At 30.3% G+C, this 18,929-nt stretch overlaps 1 protein-coding gene across 1 annotated transcript in view; it reads right to left on the minus strand.

Moving 5' to 3' along the window:
• Neurl4 (neuralized E3 ubiquitin protein ligase 4) overlaps positions 1 to 18,929 on the minus strand; it is a 118,378-nt gene that overhangs the window by 18,790 nt on the left and 80,659 nt on the right. Inside the window, exons 19-22 of the mRNA XM_075355773.1 lie at positions 12,276 to 12,381; positions 9,810 to 9,965; positions 5,985 to 6,143; positions 1,427 to 1,606 (exon numbers count right to left, since the gene is read on the minus strand). Coding sequence (XP_075211888.1) covers positions 1,427 to 1,606; positions 5,985 to 6,143; positions 9,810 to 9,965; positions 12,276 to 12,381 — 601 coding nt within the window. The remainder of the gene's footprint in view (positions 1 to 1,426; positions 1,607 to 5,984; positions 6,144 to 9,809; positions 9,966 to 12,275; positions 12,382 to 18,929) is intronic.

Here is an 18,929-nt window from a genome sequence, read left to right on the forward strand (position 1 = left end):
TTATTCCTAGAATTATAAAAGTAAAAAAAATAAATTATATTTTTATCAAAAAATAAAATGTTTCACGGTAGGTACACCAATTAAAGTTTATAATAATTACTTTGAAATTTAATCAGTGAATCATTTAATTATTAGATAAAACTTGATCAACTCTAATGTATTATTAAATAACTTCTAATTATCACAACCGTTACATAATCTAAATCTAATTTACCAATATGAAACAGTTGAATTTAGAGAGAAAAGATTTACTATGAGGATTTATTCCTGACTAACAATACAATTTTTAAAAAGAAAATCACAGGAAACCAAAATGTAGCATATTTTATCCAAAAATCAAACTTTAGTGATTATAAAATGATCAAAATAAACTAATATTACATACTGAAGTGTATATGTGAATTACAGTGTTTTATTGAAACTTACATAACATTATCATTGGTTGATAAAAGTAAATCAGTTCATAAAATATTAACAAGCAATATAATTTTTCACTAAATAAAACACAATATAATACACAATATAACTATATACTGTGCATATAAAAAAGAAAAGATTTAATATGGAGAATGGTATTCCTATCAGTTAATACATTTTAAAATAACACATAATTAATACTAATTTTTTTTAGATTGGAACAATTTTAACTGAACTTTCAGTTTTTTATAACATCATATCACATAACAGACTTTTCTAACAATCTGGGTAGATGAGAAAGGGTGATGGACCATTGGGCTGGGTATCACATTTGGTCCTTCATATTTGTTTACTCATCATTAACTTCACGTTGTCATTTTCTTGCTCATCCTTTATAATCTTATTGACCATTTCCTTTTTGGTCACTGTTGCAAAGCCCACAAATTTTTATTTACATTTCAGCCATTCAGTGATAAATGACTATCAATACCATCAGGAACTTCCCATGTTATGTTAGCCAGCTTACCCAAAGAAATGTCTATTGTAAATACAGGGTTCTCTTATTTTTTATTTATTTTTGGTAAGATTGTATGAGAGTACTATTATAACTTCTTTCAATACCCACCTGTTATCCAAACCATGAATGAATATGTTATATATAGAAAAAAATAAGATAAAATAAAAAAACTTTCAAATACAAACAAAAATTAACTGGGTACATTAGAGTTAAGTTGTTATGTTGTTATGTGGATAAACTGATTCCAGATAACTAGGCATTGCCTTATGAATTAATATTAGCAGCTGCCTTTATGAATCATAAAGACAGAAAAAATAATTTTAACACTCTGCATATTGTCTTATCATTACATAGATTAAGTTGGTTTTATTTATCCTAAGGATAATAAATAAGTTCATATAATTTCTTTTACAACAGTCAAAAAATTACTATTTTTTAAATAAAGTATTAAAAGTTTTACAATAGTTACTTAGTTCATTAGTAAAAACATACCTGTTCACACTGTCCGTAAAGATCAACTACAACTCTACACGGTACAGAAATATCAGCTGCCGCAATTCCTTGATCTACATCATCAATGAAAAGTTTCAGTTGATTTTCATTATCGATCATTATTCCTATAGTATGCCCTATCCCAAGAGTATCCAAATTTGGTCCATATTTATATTTCACCTGAGAACAAATAAATGTTAAAACTAAAATAAATGTTGTATGACCCCAAATTACAGTCATTCTGAATGAAATACATCAACAGAGTTATCAAAAGAGTACCCAAATTATTTTTATTACGAAAAAAAAAATTACAAGATTTCTTATGGTGGAATTCTCTAGCTTTGAAATGCGTATGTGGGATTCAGAGATACTTTAAGTTAAGTGCCAGAACCATAATGGTTGTAGGTGACCTGACATGAATCCCAAGCCACTACCACAAGTGGCTGAGATTAACAAGCATCCCTTGCCAATTTTACTACGGAATGTGAAGATTAAAGGGGTTTCCTGTAGTTTTCTTCAATAGCTGAATGTACAGTTGCATATTAGCAGCCTAAATCCATTAAATGCAGGCAATATTCATTCCTATACTACCACGTCATTCTTTCACCACAGGAACTGGATGTATACTGTATATCACTACTTTAGAGAAAGCAATACTGATAGGTGCATCTTGTATCTAAGGTGCTATATATGAAGTATAGCCATAATAAAGACTGCGACAAATAATGTAAAGCAACAGATTAATAATAATAATATATAAACTCCAATTAAATAAGTAACTAATAAATATAAGACGTGAATTTGTTTATTGATTGGAATAAACAATAATCGAACTGAATATATACTGTCTTTAATCATGTAGTATTTTAAACTTGTTCTCATTAGGCAGCAAGATATACAGCTATGCTGTTCATCAGATCTGTGCCAATTTGACTTGGACAAGCTAAACTTTTATTTGTTTTCATTACATGTAAAAATTAAATAGGTAAAGGATTTTTAATTGAATGAAAAAAAAATAATAATGATAAATTATCAATTTATACAAACAATGATCTGAATGAAAGGTTAGTTTGTGATTTTAAAGTAATTAAATTTTTCAGATGACATATCATTACACTGAAAACACGAATAACACTGGTCAACATAATTTTTTTCTCATGAGTACCAATATGCTTACTTAATGCAGTTTTTTTATCCTGTTTTCAAATATGTTTTCAGAATTTTTCCATCATCCACAGTTTTTTTGTTATTTTAAGATTTTTTTTGACCATTTGTCCATTGTCAAGTAAAATCTCCTATAGTATTGTAAATATGATGGAACCAAATGAGCTAACTAAAAGAGTAAGACATGTACATATGTGATCTAGTGTAGGACGCATTCATCAGAACAATGCCAGTTGTGATATTAGTGAATCAGTAAAAACATCATTGTGAGTGCTTTGTGTGTCTGATTTATTGTGTATTACATATTTACAATTTTATTTCTTTTAATTAATCATTAGTTACAAAATGCCTAGAGTTTGTAATCATCCTAACAATTTTTGTTATGTATGTGGTGAAATGACACTCAAGTCCCAAAGGCAAAACCTGACTCCATTAGTAAAAAAAGTGTTATGAACTTTATTTTGGGTGTAAAGTCAGGGACCAAACAAGGGCCTAGGCCTTATCTATTGTTTATCATGTTCTAGGCTTCTCACTGCATGGAAAAATGGAACATGCCATATGGCATTTGCTATCCCTATGATTTGGGGGGAATCCAAAGATCACTCTCTGACTGTTATTTCTGCTCAACAAACATTAAAGGGATTGCGTTAAAATCAAAACATACAGTGATGTACCCTAACTTGCAATCTGTAATGACACCAGTTCCACACTGCTAAGAACTGCCCATACCAAAGCCTCCAGGACATGTGACATTAGATGAAGAGAGCTCAGAGTATGATGGAAATAAGAAAGAAAAGAAACAGATTTTGGTGATACAACTTTTGAATAAAGGAGTTCATCTGAGCCTCATTTACTGACTAAAGAAAATCTAAATGACCTCATATGAGATTTAAAGTTATCCAAAAGCAGACTGAAATACTTGCTTCTGGGTAAAAAGAATGGAATCTTCTTAAAAAAAAATACAAAGATATGTACTTATCATAACCATCATTCTGAATTTAAAGACTATTTTTCTGAAAAAATGGCTTAGTGTTTTGTTATGACATTTCTTCTCTTATGGAGGTAATTTGTAATGAACATAACCCAACAGAATGGCACTTGTTCATTGATTCCTGTAAAGTAACTTTAAAAGCTGTGCTTCTACTTAATGGCAATAAATTCCCACCAGTACCTGTGGCTCACACTGCTAGCATGAAAGAAATATATGAAAACTTTAAATTTACGTATACTGGAAAAGCTTTAATATGCAGTATATGAATGAAATATTTGTGGTGATTTGAAGTAACTGCACTTATTCTTGGTCTGCAGCTAGGTTACACAAAGTACTGTTCTTTTTTTGTGTGAATGGGATAGTAAGTACAGAAAAAACCATTTCATTAGAAAAGAAAGGTCTAAATGCAAAATCACTCAATCCTGAATAGAAAAATTATGAAATATGACCCTTTGCATAATCCTAAAAATATGTAACTACCTATATTACATATCAAACTAGGATTAATAAAGAATTTTGTTAAGGCCATGGACAATACTCCTGGTTTCATGAACTTAAAACAGAAGCTTCCTAAAATTAGTGATGCAAAAATCAAAGAAGGAATGCTTGTGGGTCCACAAAGGCAATCACTAATGCACGCTGAAAAGTTTGAGGAACTATAGAATCTACTGGAGAATGCAGCTTGGCAAGTATTTAAAAATAGAGTTTTTGGGAAATTGAAAGGCGGAAAATTACCGTGATATTATCAATGATCTTATAACATCTTATAAAAATTTGGATTGCAATATGTCAGTAAAAGTACAATTCCTGCACTTGCACTTAGATTCCTTCCTGGAAAATCTTGGTGCAGTGAGTGAGATGAGCATGGGGAGCAATTTCATCAGGAGATTTCAGCTATGGAAAAGAGGTATCAAGGCAAATGGAATCCTAATATGCTGGCCGATTAATATTGGACCATCAAGAGAGATGCTCCACAGGCAAAATTGTCATTTTGTAAGTAGAAAATTGTCATTTTGTACTTTCTAGAAGAGTCAAATGTTTTAATATTGTGTACTTAAGAATGCAGAAAGTATTAAAATGTTTGAAATTAGAAATGCCTGTCTCTTGAAAACCTTGCGTGATGGGAGAAAACTGATATCATATTTGAATTCAGGAGAAAAAATACTACCAGAAACGCATATTTTTCTTCCTTAGACAAAAAACAGATTCTGTTTTGTTTCCCAGTGTAATGGGGAAGAAAATATGTTTTTGGTAACAAAATTAAGTATTTTAATTACATAAAAAACATTAATTACAATAAAAAAAATTTGAAAATAAATTTAAAAGAGCTCTCTTTTTACAAAAATTTTCATAATTACTCTTTAAAATAGTCCCTTTCATAAATTATTCTTTAGAAAAGTTTAAATATGTTTTGGCATGCTGATCAATGAAAAAATTAGCAATTTTTGGCAAACCATTAGAAAAAACATATTTTTTGAATAAAATTATAAATAACGAATAAGTAATGAGATACAATAATTCATCACTTATTCAGCACTATGCTATAATTAATGAGTTATGGTTTTGAAATGCTGGCAGCATTTTTGGAGGGCATTTACATCAAATATCTTTTCATTCCCATCCAATGTATTTCAAATAAACACATTTTCATCATAATTTCAATTCCTGGCTTGGGCACTGAATATTTCCATTCATTATAATAACATAAGTAAGTTTCTGCATCCAGTTAAAGCCTTAATTTTTTAAACTGAAGTTCTATTTTTTATTTTAATAATTTGAATGTAGAATAATTTTCCTAGCTAAATATATAAATTATAAATAATTTTCTCAACTGTTTTTTTACTAAAACAATTTTTTAAGTCTTTACCAAGATAAAAATTTTACCTAGGTATTCGTGAGCATGTCAAAAAGGGAGGTTGATTATAATTTATTAAAAACACTATACATGATTGTGATATATTTTAATAAATGTATTAAAAATATAGAGCCGTTTTTCATGTTGTAACAGGCTAAAAAAGAAAAACCTCAAACTGAATATTATAATCGATATCTATTTCCAGTTAGCAAAAAATCATTCATCATCATCATCATTATAAATATATAATGCATTATTATAAAACCTATCTGCCTTAAGGCAGGTTCTTTGTGCTATGTCTGTCTCCAATCTACTCAAATTCCAGCTAAATTCCAAGTACCTGACATTCGCATTTCTTTTTAAATTGTCCATATTTCTTGCCTATAATCTTTTCCAGCTTCTTTTCTTTGCACTTCTACTGACACTTCCCACACAGTTTTGATTAACACTCTCATGAGAAATCCAGTCAAATTAGCTTTAGCTTTCTTACACAACTTTTGTTGTGTAAAATAAATTACAAAAAAGAAACACTAGCAAAACTGACTTACCTTATGACCATTATGAAATACAAAATCACCACAGATAATCCACGTATCTCGTTTTAAACCTAAAGCTGTTACTGGCAATGGACTGTTACCTGGGATGTGGGTAGTTACACCGATACAAAGAGATGAGACCCACCTTGGATTTAGACTTTCTATTCTTATCTGTAACATTATAAACACAATTTTTTACAACTATTTCATGTGGCTGAGTATCATAAAAAATCAATTCATAATTATGTTCTTAACACAAAAAAACAGAGAGATTTATGATAGTATTTACACACTATTTTGATCATATTCTCATAAAGATGATGGCTACTAAAAAAACGCAATTTTAAACAATTTAAATTTACTTTAATCTTTTTCATATGATCTACAGTAACTAGAGAATGTCATATGAATAACTTGCAACAATAAAACAGCATTTCAGTCATTGTTACACCTTCATAACTTTCATAAAACGGCCAATCCAAAAGTCCAAACGGCCAATCTGACCAGAGTGGACTATTCAAAATTATGTTATTTACTCTTGTGTGTGGTGAAAAATGGATCTATAGCTAAAATGGATACTTCCACTTGTCTCACAATTATAAGAATGAACAATGGTTTTTTAAAGAATCATCTGATTGTTCTGACATGGCTCTTTTGGATCTGAAGAAAATTTACACTATTATATCAAGCAATTTGTTACACAATATTTGAGGTGGTTGAAGTAAATCACTGATCAGTCATACTCTGGCATCGTCCATTATAAATATGCTCAATATCCTTAAAAATTATATATTTTAGATACTGAATGCTCAGAAGACCTGGAAGCACATCTTCTTTGGATACAGTTGTTCACATTTTTTGTAGTCTCTCTTGATAGATCTCTCTTTTTCTCTATTCACTGTATCATTTCCTCTCTGATGGTTTTCTGAAGGCTTCAATAAGACAATTGACAGATCTATGTTACAGATGAGGAGTTGTAGTATACTGGATTCTTGGTATTTATACAAAGTGTCCATAAAGTCTTTCCACAATTACAAAAATACTATTATAGTTACAGCTAAGCATTTTGTAAAAAGATGGCATTTTTCTTTCAAAAAAATTTTCAAGTTATTTTTACCATGTCAATTAACTTCAACATGTGCGCCTTTTGTTGCTCACAAAATGTTCAACCGATAATCAATTTCACGCCATGTGTTGGTCAACATTTCTTCAGTAACACTAGCAACAGTTTCAGTTATTCTCTGTCTCAATGTGTCCAGATCAGGTACGGGTGATGCATAGACTCTGCCCTTAACATAACACAAAAAAAAAAAGCCTAAGGGAGTTGTTCGGTGATTGTTGTGGCCAGGGAGTAGTGGGACCAATCCACCTGCCATGAAATGATTCATTCAGAAAATCTCCAACTTAGTAATCTCCAATGTGGTGGTACGCCATCCTGCTGCAAAACCACCCTAAGTTACAAGTCATTTAATTGAAGAATGGCAAAGTGTTGCAGTATATCCAGGTAAATATTAGCTGCTATTGATTGCTCGAAGAAAAAGAAAGGACCAATGATTCTGTTGTTCATCAAACCACACCTTACATTCACTATAAGGGAATTTTTAATTTTTTCTCTGGTAAAGTACAGATTTTCTGAGCCCAATATTCTCACATTATGCCTGTTTACTTTCCCTGAGGTGTGGAAAGTAGTCTTGTCCAAAAAACACACACGCTGCAGGTACTAGTTATCAATTCGTTGCAAAATCTCAGTTGCAAAGGCAGCATGACAAGGGTCGTCATCTGGGTGTATGTGTGTCATCTGTATGTCATATTCGTGTGTGTTTGAGTAGTTTGCTCATTTTCATGATGGTTGGTTATCAGAAGACAATGAAAGAGGTGAGACCAGTAGTAGTAAGCATCTGTAGCAGTGAAAACTGAACATGGGCATGAATTACTGCTAGATTCTACTAAGACATCCTGAAATGTTTATTGCTCCAAATTCATCACGTGCAACCACACTTTCATAAAACCAAGGATTGAATCCTGCTTCACAACAATGTGCCAGCTCATACAGCCATCATTGTAGGGCGATTTTTGACCAAATGACAGACGGCAGGGCTGGATCCCCTCCACACTCAGAAAAAGCTCCTGCAGACTAATTTTTATTTCCTTAAATCAATATACCCTAGAAGGATGAGCAGTTTGAGTTGACAGCCATAGAAGTGTTACAAGCATCCTAAAGGTGATTCTAAAAGAAGACTTCTCTAAGGCTTTTGATAACCTTTATAACTGATCAAAATATTTAATCACATTGAAGGGAGATTATGCAGAAGCTTAAATATGAATAAATCTTTATCCCAAATAGTTTTGTTGTTTTTATAGCCTTAGTCCTGGAATATTTTATGTACATACATTATATATACAGTTACATTAGAAAAACCTCCTAGTTTCTCTAATTTTGATTTGAATATGCGTGATAATGAAAAGTAAAAAAATTAATATCAATCAAAGAAAATATGTTATTTTGCAAATCAATACCTAATCATGCAACAGGACAATGTCTTTTGATGTTTTTTATGAAGCTACTAAAAACTATAACAGGAAAGAACAGTTGATTTCTGAAAAAAATAAAAGACCGTTTTATACCAAGGGAGGAATGGATGTATTCCTTCCTTCACAGACATGCTCTTCTAAAAAAAAATGTGCCGGAAAATCTCAAACAAACTCTTTGTAAAGCTGTAGAAATGGTTAATTTTACTAAAAGTTGAAAATTACAAAATAGGCTGTTTACTAAACTATGTGATGAAATAGGTGAAAAGAAAAAAATTTCCTCTTTTCCATACAGAAGTCAAATAGTTATCACAGGGGAAGTGTTAACCCAGTTATTGGAATTGCGAGATGAATTAATAATATTTTTCCAGAATAAACACACACCATTCTCAATGTTTTTACAGAATGAGTATATGTTGCTACTGGCTTACTTAGCTGATGTATTTTCGCATTTAAATGACATGAATGTGAATTTACAAGGACGTGATAAAAACATTTTATTAATGAAAGACAAAGTTCATGCTTTCATTAAGAAATCTGATATCTGGATTATTCACCTTCAAAGCAAAAAATTTTGATATGTTTCCATTCACTTCAAAATATTGAGAAAAATTTGGATGAAAAAGACACCAGAATTGTTCACCACAGTTTAGATGCATTTACATGAGCTAAAAATTCAGTTAGCGGAGTATTTCCTGGAAGATGAAAATGATTTCTTGAAGAGATGGGTACTGAATCCATTTAGTGAAAACATTGTTGTAGCTGCTAAGTTACCAGTTGGGATTCCCACCAGCTCATTGAAGTGTCTGCCGATAAAATGTTACAACAATAATTCACATCTGAAAATTTAGATACATTTTGGCTCGCTTGTTGAAATGAATAAGGAAATTTAGTCACAGAAGCATTGAAACTATTAATACCTTTTGCAAGTCTTACCCCTGTGAAAAGGATTTTTCATCTATGATTGCACTAAAAACTGAATATAGGAATCGTCTTTTATCACTTGAAACAATTTGCTTTAGTTTGTTTCCAACATAGATCCACGTATGGAGAAACTTTTAAATGAAAAACTAACATAACCATTTCATTAATTTATTTTCTTTACATGTGTACTTATAAATGCACATAAAATGTTTATAATAAATGATTTTTTGTCATAAAATGATTTCATTATTGTTTATGTGTAATGTTGTAGGCTAATTTCACGCCCCCCCCTCCCCCTTCATATTACCGTGACCTCCAGGTTGAGAAACACAGTCCTAAAAATTAAAAAAATAGTGAGATGAAAATATTTACTGCTATACAAACCTGAAATAGATATCCTTTAGGTAGGTACCTTCTTGACAATATTAAACCTTGATTATAACTAGCTATACGTTTAGCAATCATTCTATTGTCACTAAGCTGGACATTACGACCATGTACCTCATGAAAATCTGTACACTCCCCTTGACCATCCTCCATCTGTAATATTACCAAAATAATATGAAATCATTCAATCTCCTTAATGATAAATGGCACAAGGGATTACTAAGTATAATATTAACCTGAAAGGAAATTTCACTGTCAGGTGTGTGTAATTTTTTAGAACTTATTAGTATATAAACTAATAACATAAGGTAAAGTCTTGCGGAACAAAATGTTCATTACAAGCACAGAACAACTGTATGAAAGGAGGAGACAGATATTGATAGATTTACTATAAATATACAATGATTGATTGAGTGCTTGTTAAAGTTTATATTTTAAAAATTAAATTTAAAATAAATATTTTATGCAATTAATAAAACTCATTTGAAATGCTGAGAACCATGTGTTTACAGTATGTGCTTATACTCTCAAATGTACGAGGTACAGTTCGAAAGTGAAGAAAATGAAAAATTTATTAATGGTTTCAAATACTTAGATAATTATTTTATTTTTCTACATAATCACCATTTTGTTCCAAACAGTTAGTGAAACAAGCTTCTTCAAATCCACCGTGAAAAATTCTGCCACCTAGGACTGTAGCCACTTTTGCACTGAGATTTTAAACTTTCACTTCCTAAATTGTTGAGATGCAACCAGTTTTTAAGGTGTAGGAAGAAATGGTAGTCACTGGAATGAAATCAGGACTGTAAGAAGAATGATAAAAAATCTCCCATTCAAAAAATCTTTGAATTGTTTCCGTTGTGCATGCAGCCATGTATGGACATGCATTACGGTGAAGAAGAACAATTTCTTATCTCAGCATTCCCTATTGTCGGTTTTGAATGGTATGATGCAGTTTGGAAAGTGTTTCACAACAGACTTGTGATGTGACACTGATGTGATATTTTAGGTTTCATGAAATCAATCAAAAGCACATCCATTTGGTCCCTTGGAATACAGTTGTCATGATTTTCCTTTGAGACTGGGCTTGTTTGAATTTTCTTGGTTTAGGTGAACCAGAATAACGCCACTGCACAGATTGTTGTTTCTCTTAGTATTGACGTGCAATGTCCATGTTTCATCTCCAGTGACAATATGAAAAAAATTTGTCTCCCTTGCGGTTAAAGCAGTCAAGAAATGCACACGCATGTGTCATTCTGTGATTTTTGTGAACTCTTGTCAACATTTTTGGCACTTTCAAACTTCTGGAAATTCTACAGAAAAATTGCTAATTGTAAAGTGACAATCTTTTCTCACTTTTGCATTCACATTTTCAATGAGATCGTCAGTCCAGACACTAGATTTGCTACTTCTGTGTTCATTTGTGAACATGTGAACAGCCTTCCTTAAACTCACAATATCATTGCCTTATTTTTTCTTCACTCACAGTGATAGACTCTTATGTTTCATACATTTAACGGTAAATTTCAGCAGCATTATCTGCCTGCATTTAGAAATCTAATCACTGACAGAACTTCACAACTGACAGGATTTGTTATTACTGCACTTATTTTAACACATTGCCTTGCAAAGGGAAACAACAATGAACTGTCAGCAATGTGGTGGTTACATGCCCAACAGATCACTTAAAGCTATTGCGCATGCGTAAACCAATCTAATCATATTAAAAACCATATCTAATCGCTATTTATAACTCATTGTGGCCTTTATTCTGCTTGATGATATAGCCAGATAGACTTAAAGCTTGTGCATGGGATATTGAAATGGAATTTTATGGCGTATGAAAAATGCCAAACCTGACTGGGATTCAAACCCATGACCTCTTATATTTGAACCATGCTTTGTATTACTTGTATATAACACACATATATGTCTGTTATGATTTATAACAAAACTGGTTTGTAGATGACCTGGAAAGATAGATGTCACAAGTCACTGCCATTATCAAGAATAACAAAGTTCCAATGTCAAGTTTACTGGGGACAGTGAGGAGTGAAATGTTGAGAGATAGTGATGTCTTCACTGAGCCAAATATATACTGCATACCAACATACCAGGCTCACCAATGTGAGTATTAACGTGCACATTGGTGAGCCTGGTCACTGTATGGTCATCGTGTTGTGGTGTCTGTGGTCTAAGTATTTAGACCACAGTGACACATTCTCTCTGTTTACTACTAGGTAAACATGTTGTATAATGAGCACCATTACTCTCAGAGAAATTAATTCTGAATGCTGCTTCTTTAACTTCAGATGCTTTTAGCCATAAGAACATACAGCTTAAAATAATAAATTAATGCACTCCTTTCTGCTGGCAGAACAATGCATTACATACAGTCCTTTAACTAAGCAGAAGAGAATCTTACACAAACATACAAACAAAGAATTTCAATCTATGAATTACCTCCAAATCACCATCATCAATCAGATCTACATCGAGTGAATTCTGTTTTCGTCTTTCAATAATATCTTCGCTTCTAGTAAGTTCATTCCATACACCACCATCCACCCTAAGTAACAGAAAAAAATTGGCTCCCATTTAAAACTTTGCTTACAAATGGCTAAATAATAATGATACCTGATACATTTCCTCTATCTAGTAAGTGCATTAATTATTATCGAGTAGCATATGGTTCTGAAAATAGGGGAGTAAGTTATGTCACAAATCTACCAAGTATACATTGCCAAAGCCTCTGGGGCTTTAAATTATGACCAAATGTAATAATAAAAGCTTTCATGCTGATAATGTTTACACAAATAAATACATTTTAATACTGATTAATCACTACAAACTGGTTAAAACAATAGAGGAATTCCACAAAAGATTTTTATCTCAGACTACTCCAAATTTTTTTTTATTATTTGGGACAATTTGTACATTTTTTTGAATAATTTGCTTTATGTATGTGTGTAAATGCTGTTATAACAACAGATGTGGTATAATAATCACCTAAGACTTTTACATAATATGTTTCACCTACTGGCATTCACTAATAAAACAACAGATATTTTATTATGGTCCTCAGTAATGTTTTCTGATTTATATTGATTTCCATTTACACATATAACTACCATACAACATCTTTACACTTAATTATATTTTTATAACTTTGGTTATTGAGCAAAATATAAAAAACTTTAAACATTTACATAACGTACATTTGTCCAGTCAAATTTTTTTTTTTTAATTTAAAACCATGCACTAAAAGTGAAATTAAAATAACATTTTTTTTTTACTAAAATTACGAGGGCTATTCAGAAAGTAAGGAACGTTTTAGAATTTTAAAAAACCAAGTACAAAAAAAACTTTTTATTATATACATGTGAAAGAGGGACTAAAATACTACTTTTCAACATAATCACCATAGAAATTCAGGCACTTATCATAGCGGTGGACAAGCTTTGAAATTCCTGTGTCATAGAATTCTGCTGCCTGTGATCTCAACCATTCAGTGACGCACCCATCTTGCACAAAATTTGTGGTAGCCTAGCTTCTGTGAAACAATTTCAAACAATAAAGTCTGTGAAACTTGTGGGAAACATATAGAAAACTCAGTTATTGTGAAATGGTGGTTTTCACGAATCTTTTCGTCAACTTTGGAGATCAGATCGTCAGTCACAATGCTCGGACGTCCACTCTTCTCTTTATCGTGAACATTTGTTCGGCCATTTTTAAACTGAATGCACCACTTCCTGACAGAACTTTTACTCATTACGTTGTTCCCGTACACTTCACACAGTTTCCAATGAATTTCTATTGGTTTTAAGTTTTTTGCCAACAAAAAACGAATCACAGACCGCACCTCACAACTGGTGGGATTTTCGATTGCAGCACACATTTCAAATTTGTATATAAAAAAATGGGCAGTGCGGAGATGTTCCTGTTGTCTTGGCTGGACGCTGACCAAGCACGAGCACACCAATATATACGTGATTGGCGTGCACCTGGCGGCGTCAGGTGGAAACGTTCCTTACTTTCTGAATAGCCCTCGTATTTAAAATTTCTTTTGATGTTGCTTTCTTTACATAATGTTGGTGCAGTACTGTAATCAATTATTTAATTTTATTAAAATATTATCAAACATATTGCCAACTTAAATAATTTTATAAGAATGTCCCCAAAAAATTCTGCCTTATCCATGAGGCCAAATTCACAATTATATTTGTATATTTAAATTTTTTCTAAAAGTTCTAATTTTTTATTATTATTTTCATGTTAAATATTTACTTTTTCAATTATTTTACTAACTATTATGTTTATTGGTTATTAAATGGTCAGCTACATTTGAAAAATATATTTTTTTATTTTTAAACGATTAAAACGTTCATTAAATATATTCTTGAAAGATCTGTTTATTTTTCCAATATATACTTTTTCACAATTATTGCATTTTATTTTATAAATACCGGAAAAATCAAATTTATTTTTTGTTTTATTGTTATAATATTTTAAATGTTTGATTACATAATTTTTGAGTTATAAGCAGGTTTATATTTTTTATCATTATATGCATCAATCAATCTTTCTATAATTTTATTAGTGTAGGAGTAATTTATATAAATATTTTCCTTAGATTTGTTTTCATTTATGGGTTTTAATATAGTGATATCTGTATTATTTAAATATTTTGAATTATATTTTTATAAATATTGTCTATCAATGAGCTATCATATCCATTTTTGTAGCAATATTCTTTATACTATTTATTTCATTTTGCAGTTTCTTTTTATCATTTGTGTATTTTAGGGCTATATTTATTTTTAAAAATATTAATTTTTTGAAACAGGGATGGTTAGAATTTTTGTTTATAATAAATTTCATTTGAAGTAGGTTTTTTATACTCTGTAGTTATTATCTGTTAGTTTTTATCCATGTTTATTTACATGTAAAAAATTTATTTTTTTATTATGTTCTATTTCATATGTAAATTTTAAATTTAATTTATTTAAAATTACTTAATATTCATTATTTATAATCAGTTCATATATAACACTAAATAATCAACCACATATCTCACCCATAATAAACATTTTATGAACTTAATTTATATCGTGAACTACTTTACTTTCAAAATCTTGCAGATAAATCTCCACCATTACAGCGGATAATGAAAACCCATAAGTGAAGTATTCTCCTGCATACAACGACAGACTATAAAAAGATTAATTTAAATAAACTGATACTAAATGCCAACCAGGCAAAATCGTCCTACAGATTTTACAATTTATACAAAACTATGTAGAATTATAACAAATTTCAATAAAGAATATTTAAAATTAAAACTAATACCTAAATACGTGAAAATAAATATAAAACGGTTTCAAAATAATAATATTATATGTAAAACTAAATTATATGCAGAAAATTTCAGGGTAAAACAGTAGAATATAAATTATCAAATAAATAGTATAACTTGAACACATATTGATAATATACAGGAAAAATCGGATAAATTTAAAATAAATGAAAACTCAGTATATTTAACAAAAATTAATTTTCAAGATAAAGAAAAATTAATAATTACAAATTCATTTAAATTTAACTTGCCAGATAATAATATAGATAAAATTATTAAAAGTGCAATAATAGAATCGGAATATAATATCAGTAATAAAATTAAAAATGACAGTAATAACAAAAACTTAATTCATAACGAAAACTCAATAATAAATAAAAATAAAATTTGTAAACTAAAAAACAAATTAAAAATAAACATTTGTATAATAGTAAAATCTGGTAAAACCAAGAACTCCCGTCATCATTTCAATTGATGAATATAATGCTTCAATAAATAATTATATAAGCGAAAATGATTTAAAAAAATTAATGACCCAACTAAACAATTTTCAAGAATTACAAAAGACTTCATAGTAAAATACAAAGAAATTTTTAATTATAATAAATTAAAACACCATAGTATACTATACCCATATAAGCCTTATATGCCTTTTACCCCAAAACTCACTGGTTTGCCAAAGTTGCATAAGAAAATTATCCCTATGAGACCATTAATTAATTTCAAAACTGCTCCCAGTTATTTAATTACCAAAGTTATTGATAAAATAAGCAGAACAAAAATTAATTTATAATATAAATACAGTATATAAAGGGGTAAAAATTGATTGATAAATTAAATGTTAATAATAAAACCAAAATTATAAGTATCAACATAACTAACACGTACCCCCCAGCATTCCCATTTCAATAATAAAAAACAAATTAATAAATACAAGAGATGACCCAAAATTTATAAATAATATAATAATAATTATTAGAAACATATGTAAACAAAACTATTTTGGAATTAATGGAATTAATGGAATTAATGTTATACACTGGAAAATACTTTACCAACGGATTTTCATTATCTGCTGTAATGGTGGAGATTTATCTGCAAGATTTTGAAAGTAAAGTAGTTCATGATATTAATAAAGTACATAAAACTTTATAATGGATGAGATATATGGATGATTTTAATTAAATATGACCAGTTATAAATAACAAATATGAAATAATTTTAAATAAACTAAATTCTTATCATGAAACATTAAAATTTATATATGAAGTACAGCATAATAGAAAAATAAATTTTTTACACATAAATATTTAAGTAGATAAAAACAATCAGATAATAACTACAGTATATAAAAAACCTACCTCAAACAAAATTATTATAAACAAAAATTCTAACCATCCTTGTCTCAAAAAAGTAATATTTTTAAAAATATGAGTAATAGAAAATACGAGGGTTATTTTTATTTCAAGGTCCGATCGGTCACGAAATTAAAACCACAGTGAAAAAAAAAAATTTTTTATTTGTAACAAGTACTTACATAGTTACGCTATTTCTCTACATAGTCGCCACTCTAATTTAGACATTTGTTATAGCGTGGTACTAACTTTCCAATACCCTCGTCATAGAACGAAGCTGCCTGTGTTTTCAGCCGTGTTTCTATGCTGGTCTGCAGCTCATGTCTGTGCCAAAATGTTGTCCTCCTAGCCAGCGTTTCATGTGAGCTGGCGATTTTCAAGAGGTGAAAATCGGATGGGGCCAAGTCCAGGCTGTATGGTGGGTGATCAAACACTTCCCAACGAAAACGCTGCAGGAGCTTCTTTGTCACAGCTGCAGTGTGCAGCCAAGTATTGTCATGGAGAAAGACAATGCCTGATGACAACATTCCTCTTGGCTTATTCTGAATTGCCCTTCGTAGACATTGAAGAGTCACGCAGTATGAGACTGTAGTGATGGTCGTACCATGTTCCATGAATTCCACCAAGAGAACTCCATACCGGTCGCAGAACACAGGATCCATACACTTTCTGTTGGAGAAGGTTAGCTTGAAATTCTTTGGTTTACTGGGAGAATGAGAATGCATCCACTGTTTGGATTGTTCTTCTGTTTCTTCAGTTTCGAAATGGACCCATGTCTCGTCCCCTGTGACAATTTTGTTCAAAAAATCCTCTCCTTCATTGCGGTAGCGCTGGAGAAACGTTAGAGAGGCGTCCATTCTCATTGTTTTATGATGGTTGGATAGCATCTTGGGTACCCATTTTGCACACAGTTTGTGGTACTGAAGTCTCTCATTCACAATCGTGTAGAGAGCTGACCTTGAAATTTCCTTGAAAAATTGTGAACCGACGATTTCTTGAATTGCCTCAACCACTCGCTCAACAAGATCATCGGTTGACACTCGCTTCCTTCCCTGACCGCCTGCATCATGAACATCTGTATGTTCTGCTTTAAAGTTCCTGCACTATTATTGCACTTTACTGTCACTCATTGAAGTTTCACTGTACACAGTACTTATTCGTCAATGAATTTCAGCTGCATTACACCCCTCAGCCTGAAGAAATTGAATTACCGCACGCACTTCACACTTGGCAGGCAATGCTATTGTTGTAGACATGTTTACGTGGCAGCTGCGTGTTCAGAACTAGATGAAGTGACGCGGCGTAATTGAAGGCCATACCAGAGACGCTGCGAAACACATGTGCGCAATGATTCATTCGATTTTTGCATGGGTTTTTGTTTCGCGACTGATCGGACCTTGAAAAAAATAACCCTCGTAGTATAAAGAATATTGCTACAAAAAATGGATGATACCTCATTGATAGATAATATATATAAAAAATATAATTCAAAATATTTAAATAATACAAACATCACTACATTAAAACCCATAAATGAAAACAAATGTAAGGAAAATATTTATATAAATTACTCTTACACTAATAAAATTATAGAAAAATTGATTAATGCATATAATGATAAAAAATATAAACCTGCTTACAAAGCTAAACACTGTGTAATCAAACAAAAAAAAAAAATTATAATAAAATAAAAAAATAATATGAGTTTTCTGGTATTTATAAAGTAAAATGCAATAATTGAGAAAAAATATATATTAGAAAAATAAATAGGTCTTTTAAAGATAGATTTAATGAAAATTTTAGATTGTTTAAAAAAATAGGTTTTTCAAATTTAGCTGATCATTTAATAATCAATAAGCATACCATAACTAGTTTGGAAATAAGCTTAACATAACTAGTTTGGAAAATAATTTAGAAATAATTGAGAAAGTAAATATTGAACATGAAAATAATAAAAAAATTAGATATTTTAGGAAAATCTTATATATACAAATATAAACGTGAATTTAGCCTCATGAATCTGCAGACAGAATTTTTTGGGGACATTCTTATAAAAATTATTTAAGTTGGTAATACGTTTCATAATTTTAATAAAATTAAACAACTATTTACAGTACTGTGCTAACATTTTGTACATTATGTAAACCAACATCAAAAGTTTTAAATAATTTTAGTAAAAAAATTTTAACTTTAATTACAATTTTAGTATGTTTTTAAATTAAAAAAAAAATTTTTGAACAAGTGTATGTTCTGTAAATGTTAAAGTTTTTTACATTTTGCTCAATAACCAAAGTTATAAAAATGTAATCTCAAGTGTAAAAAAGTTGTGTGGTATTAAATGTATATAATGTAGCATATGTGTAAATGGAAATGAAGATAAAACAGAAAACATTATTGAGGATGGGC

The sequence above is a fragment of the Lycorma delicatula genome, chromosome 2 (genome assembly GCF_047948215.1).
Source record: "Lycorma delicatula isolate Av1 chromosome 2, ASM4794821v1, whole genome shotgun sequence".
Taxonomy (NCBI): domain Eukaryota; kingdom Metazoa; phylum Arthropoda; class Insecta; order Hemiptera; family Fulgoridae; genus Lycorma; species Lycorma delicatula.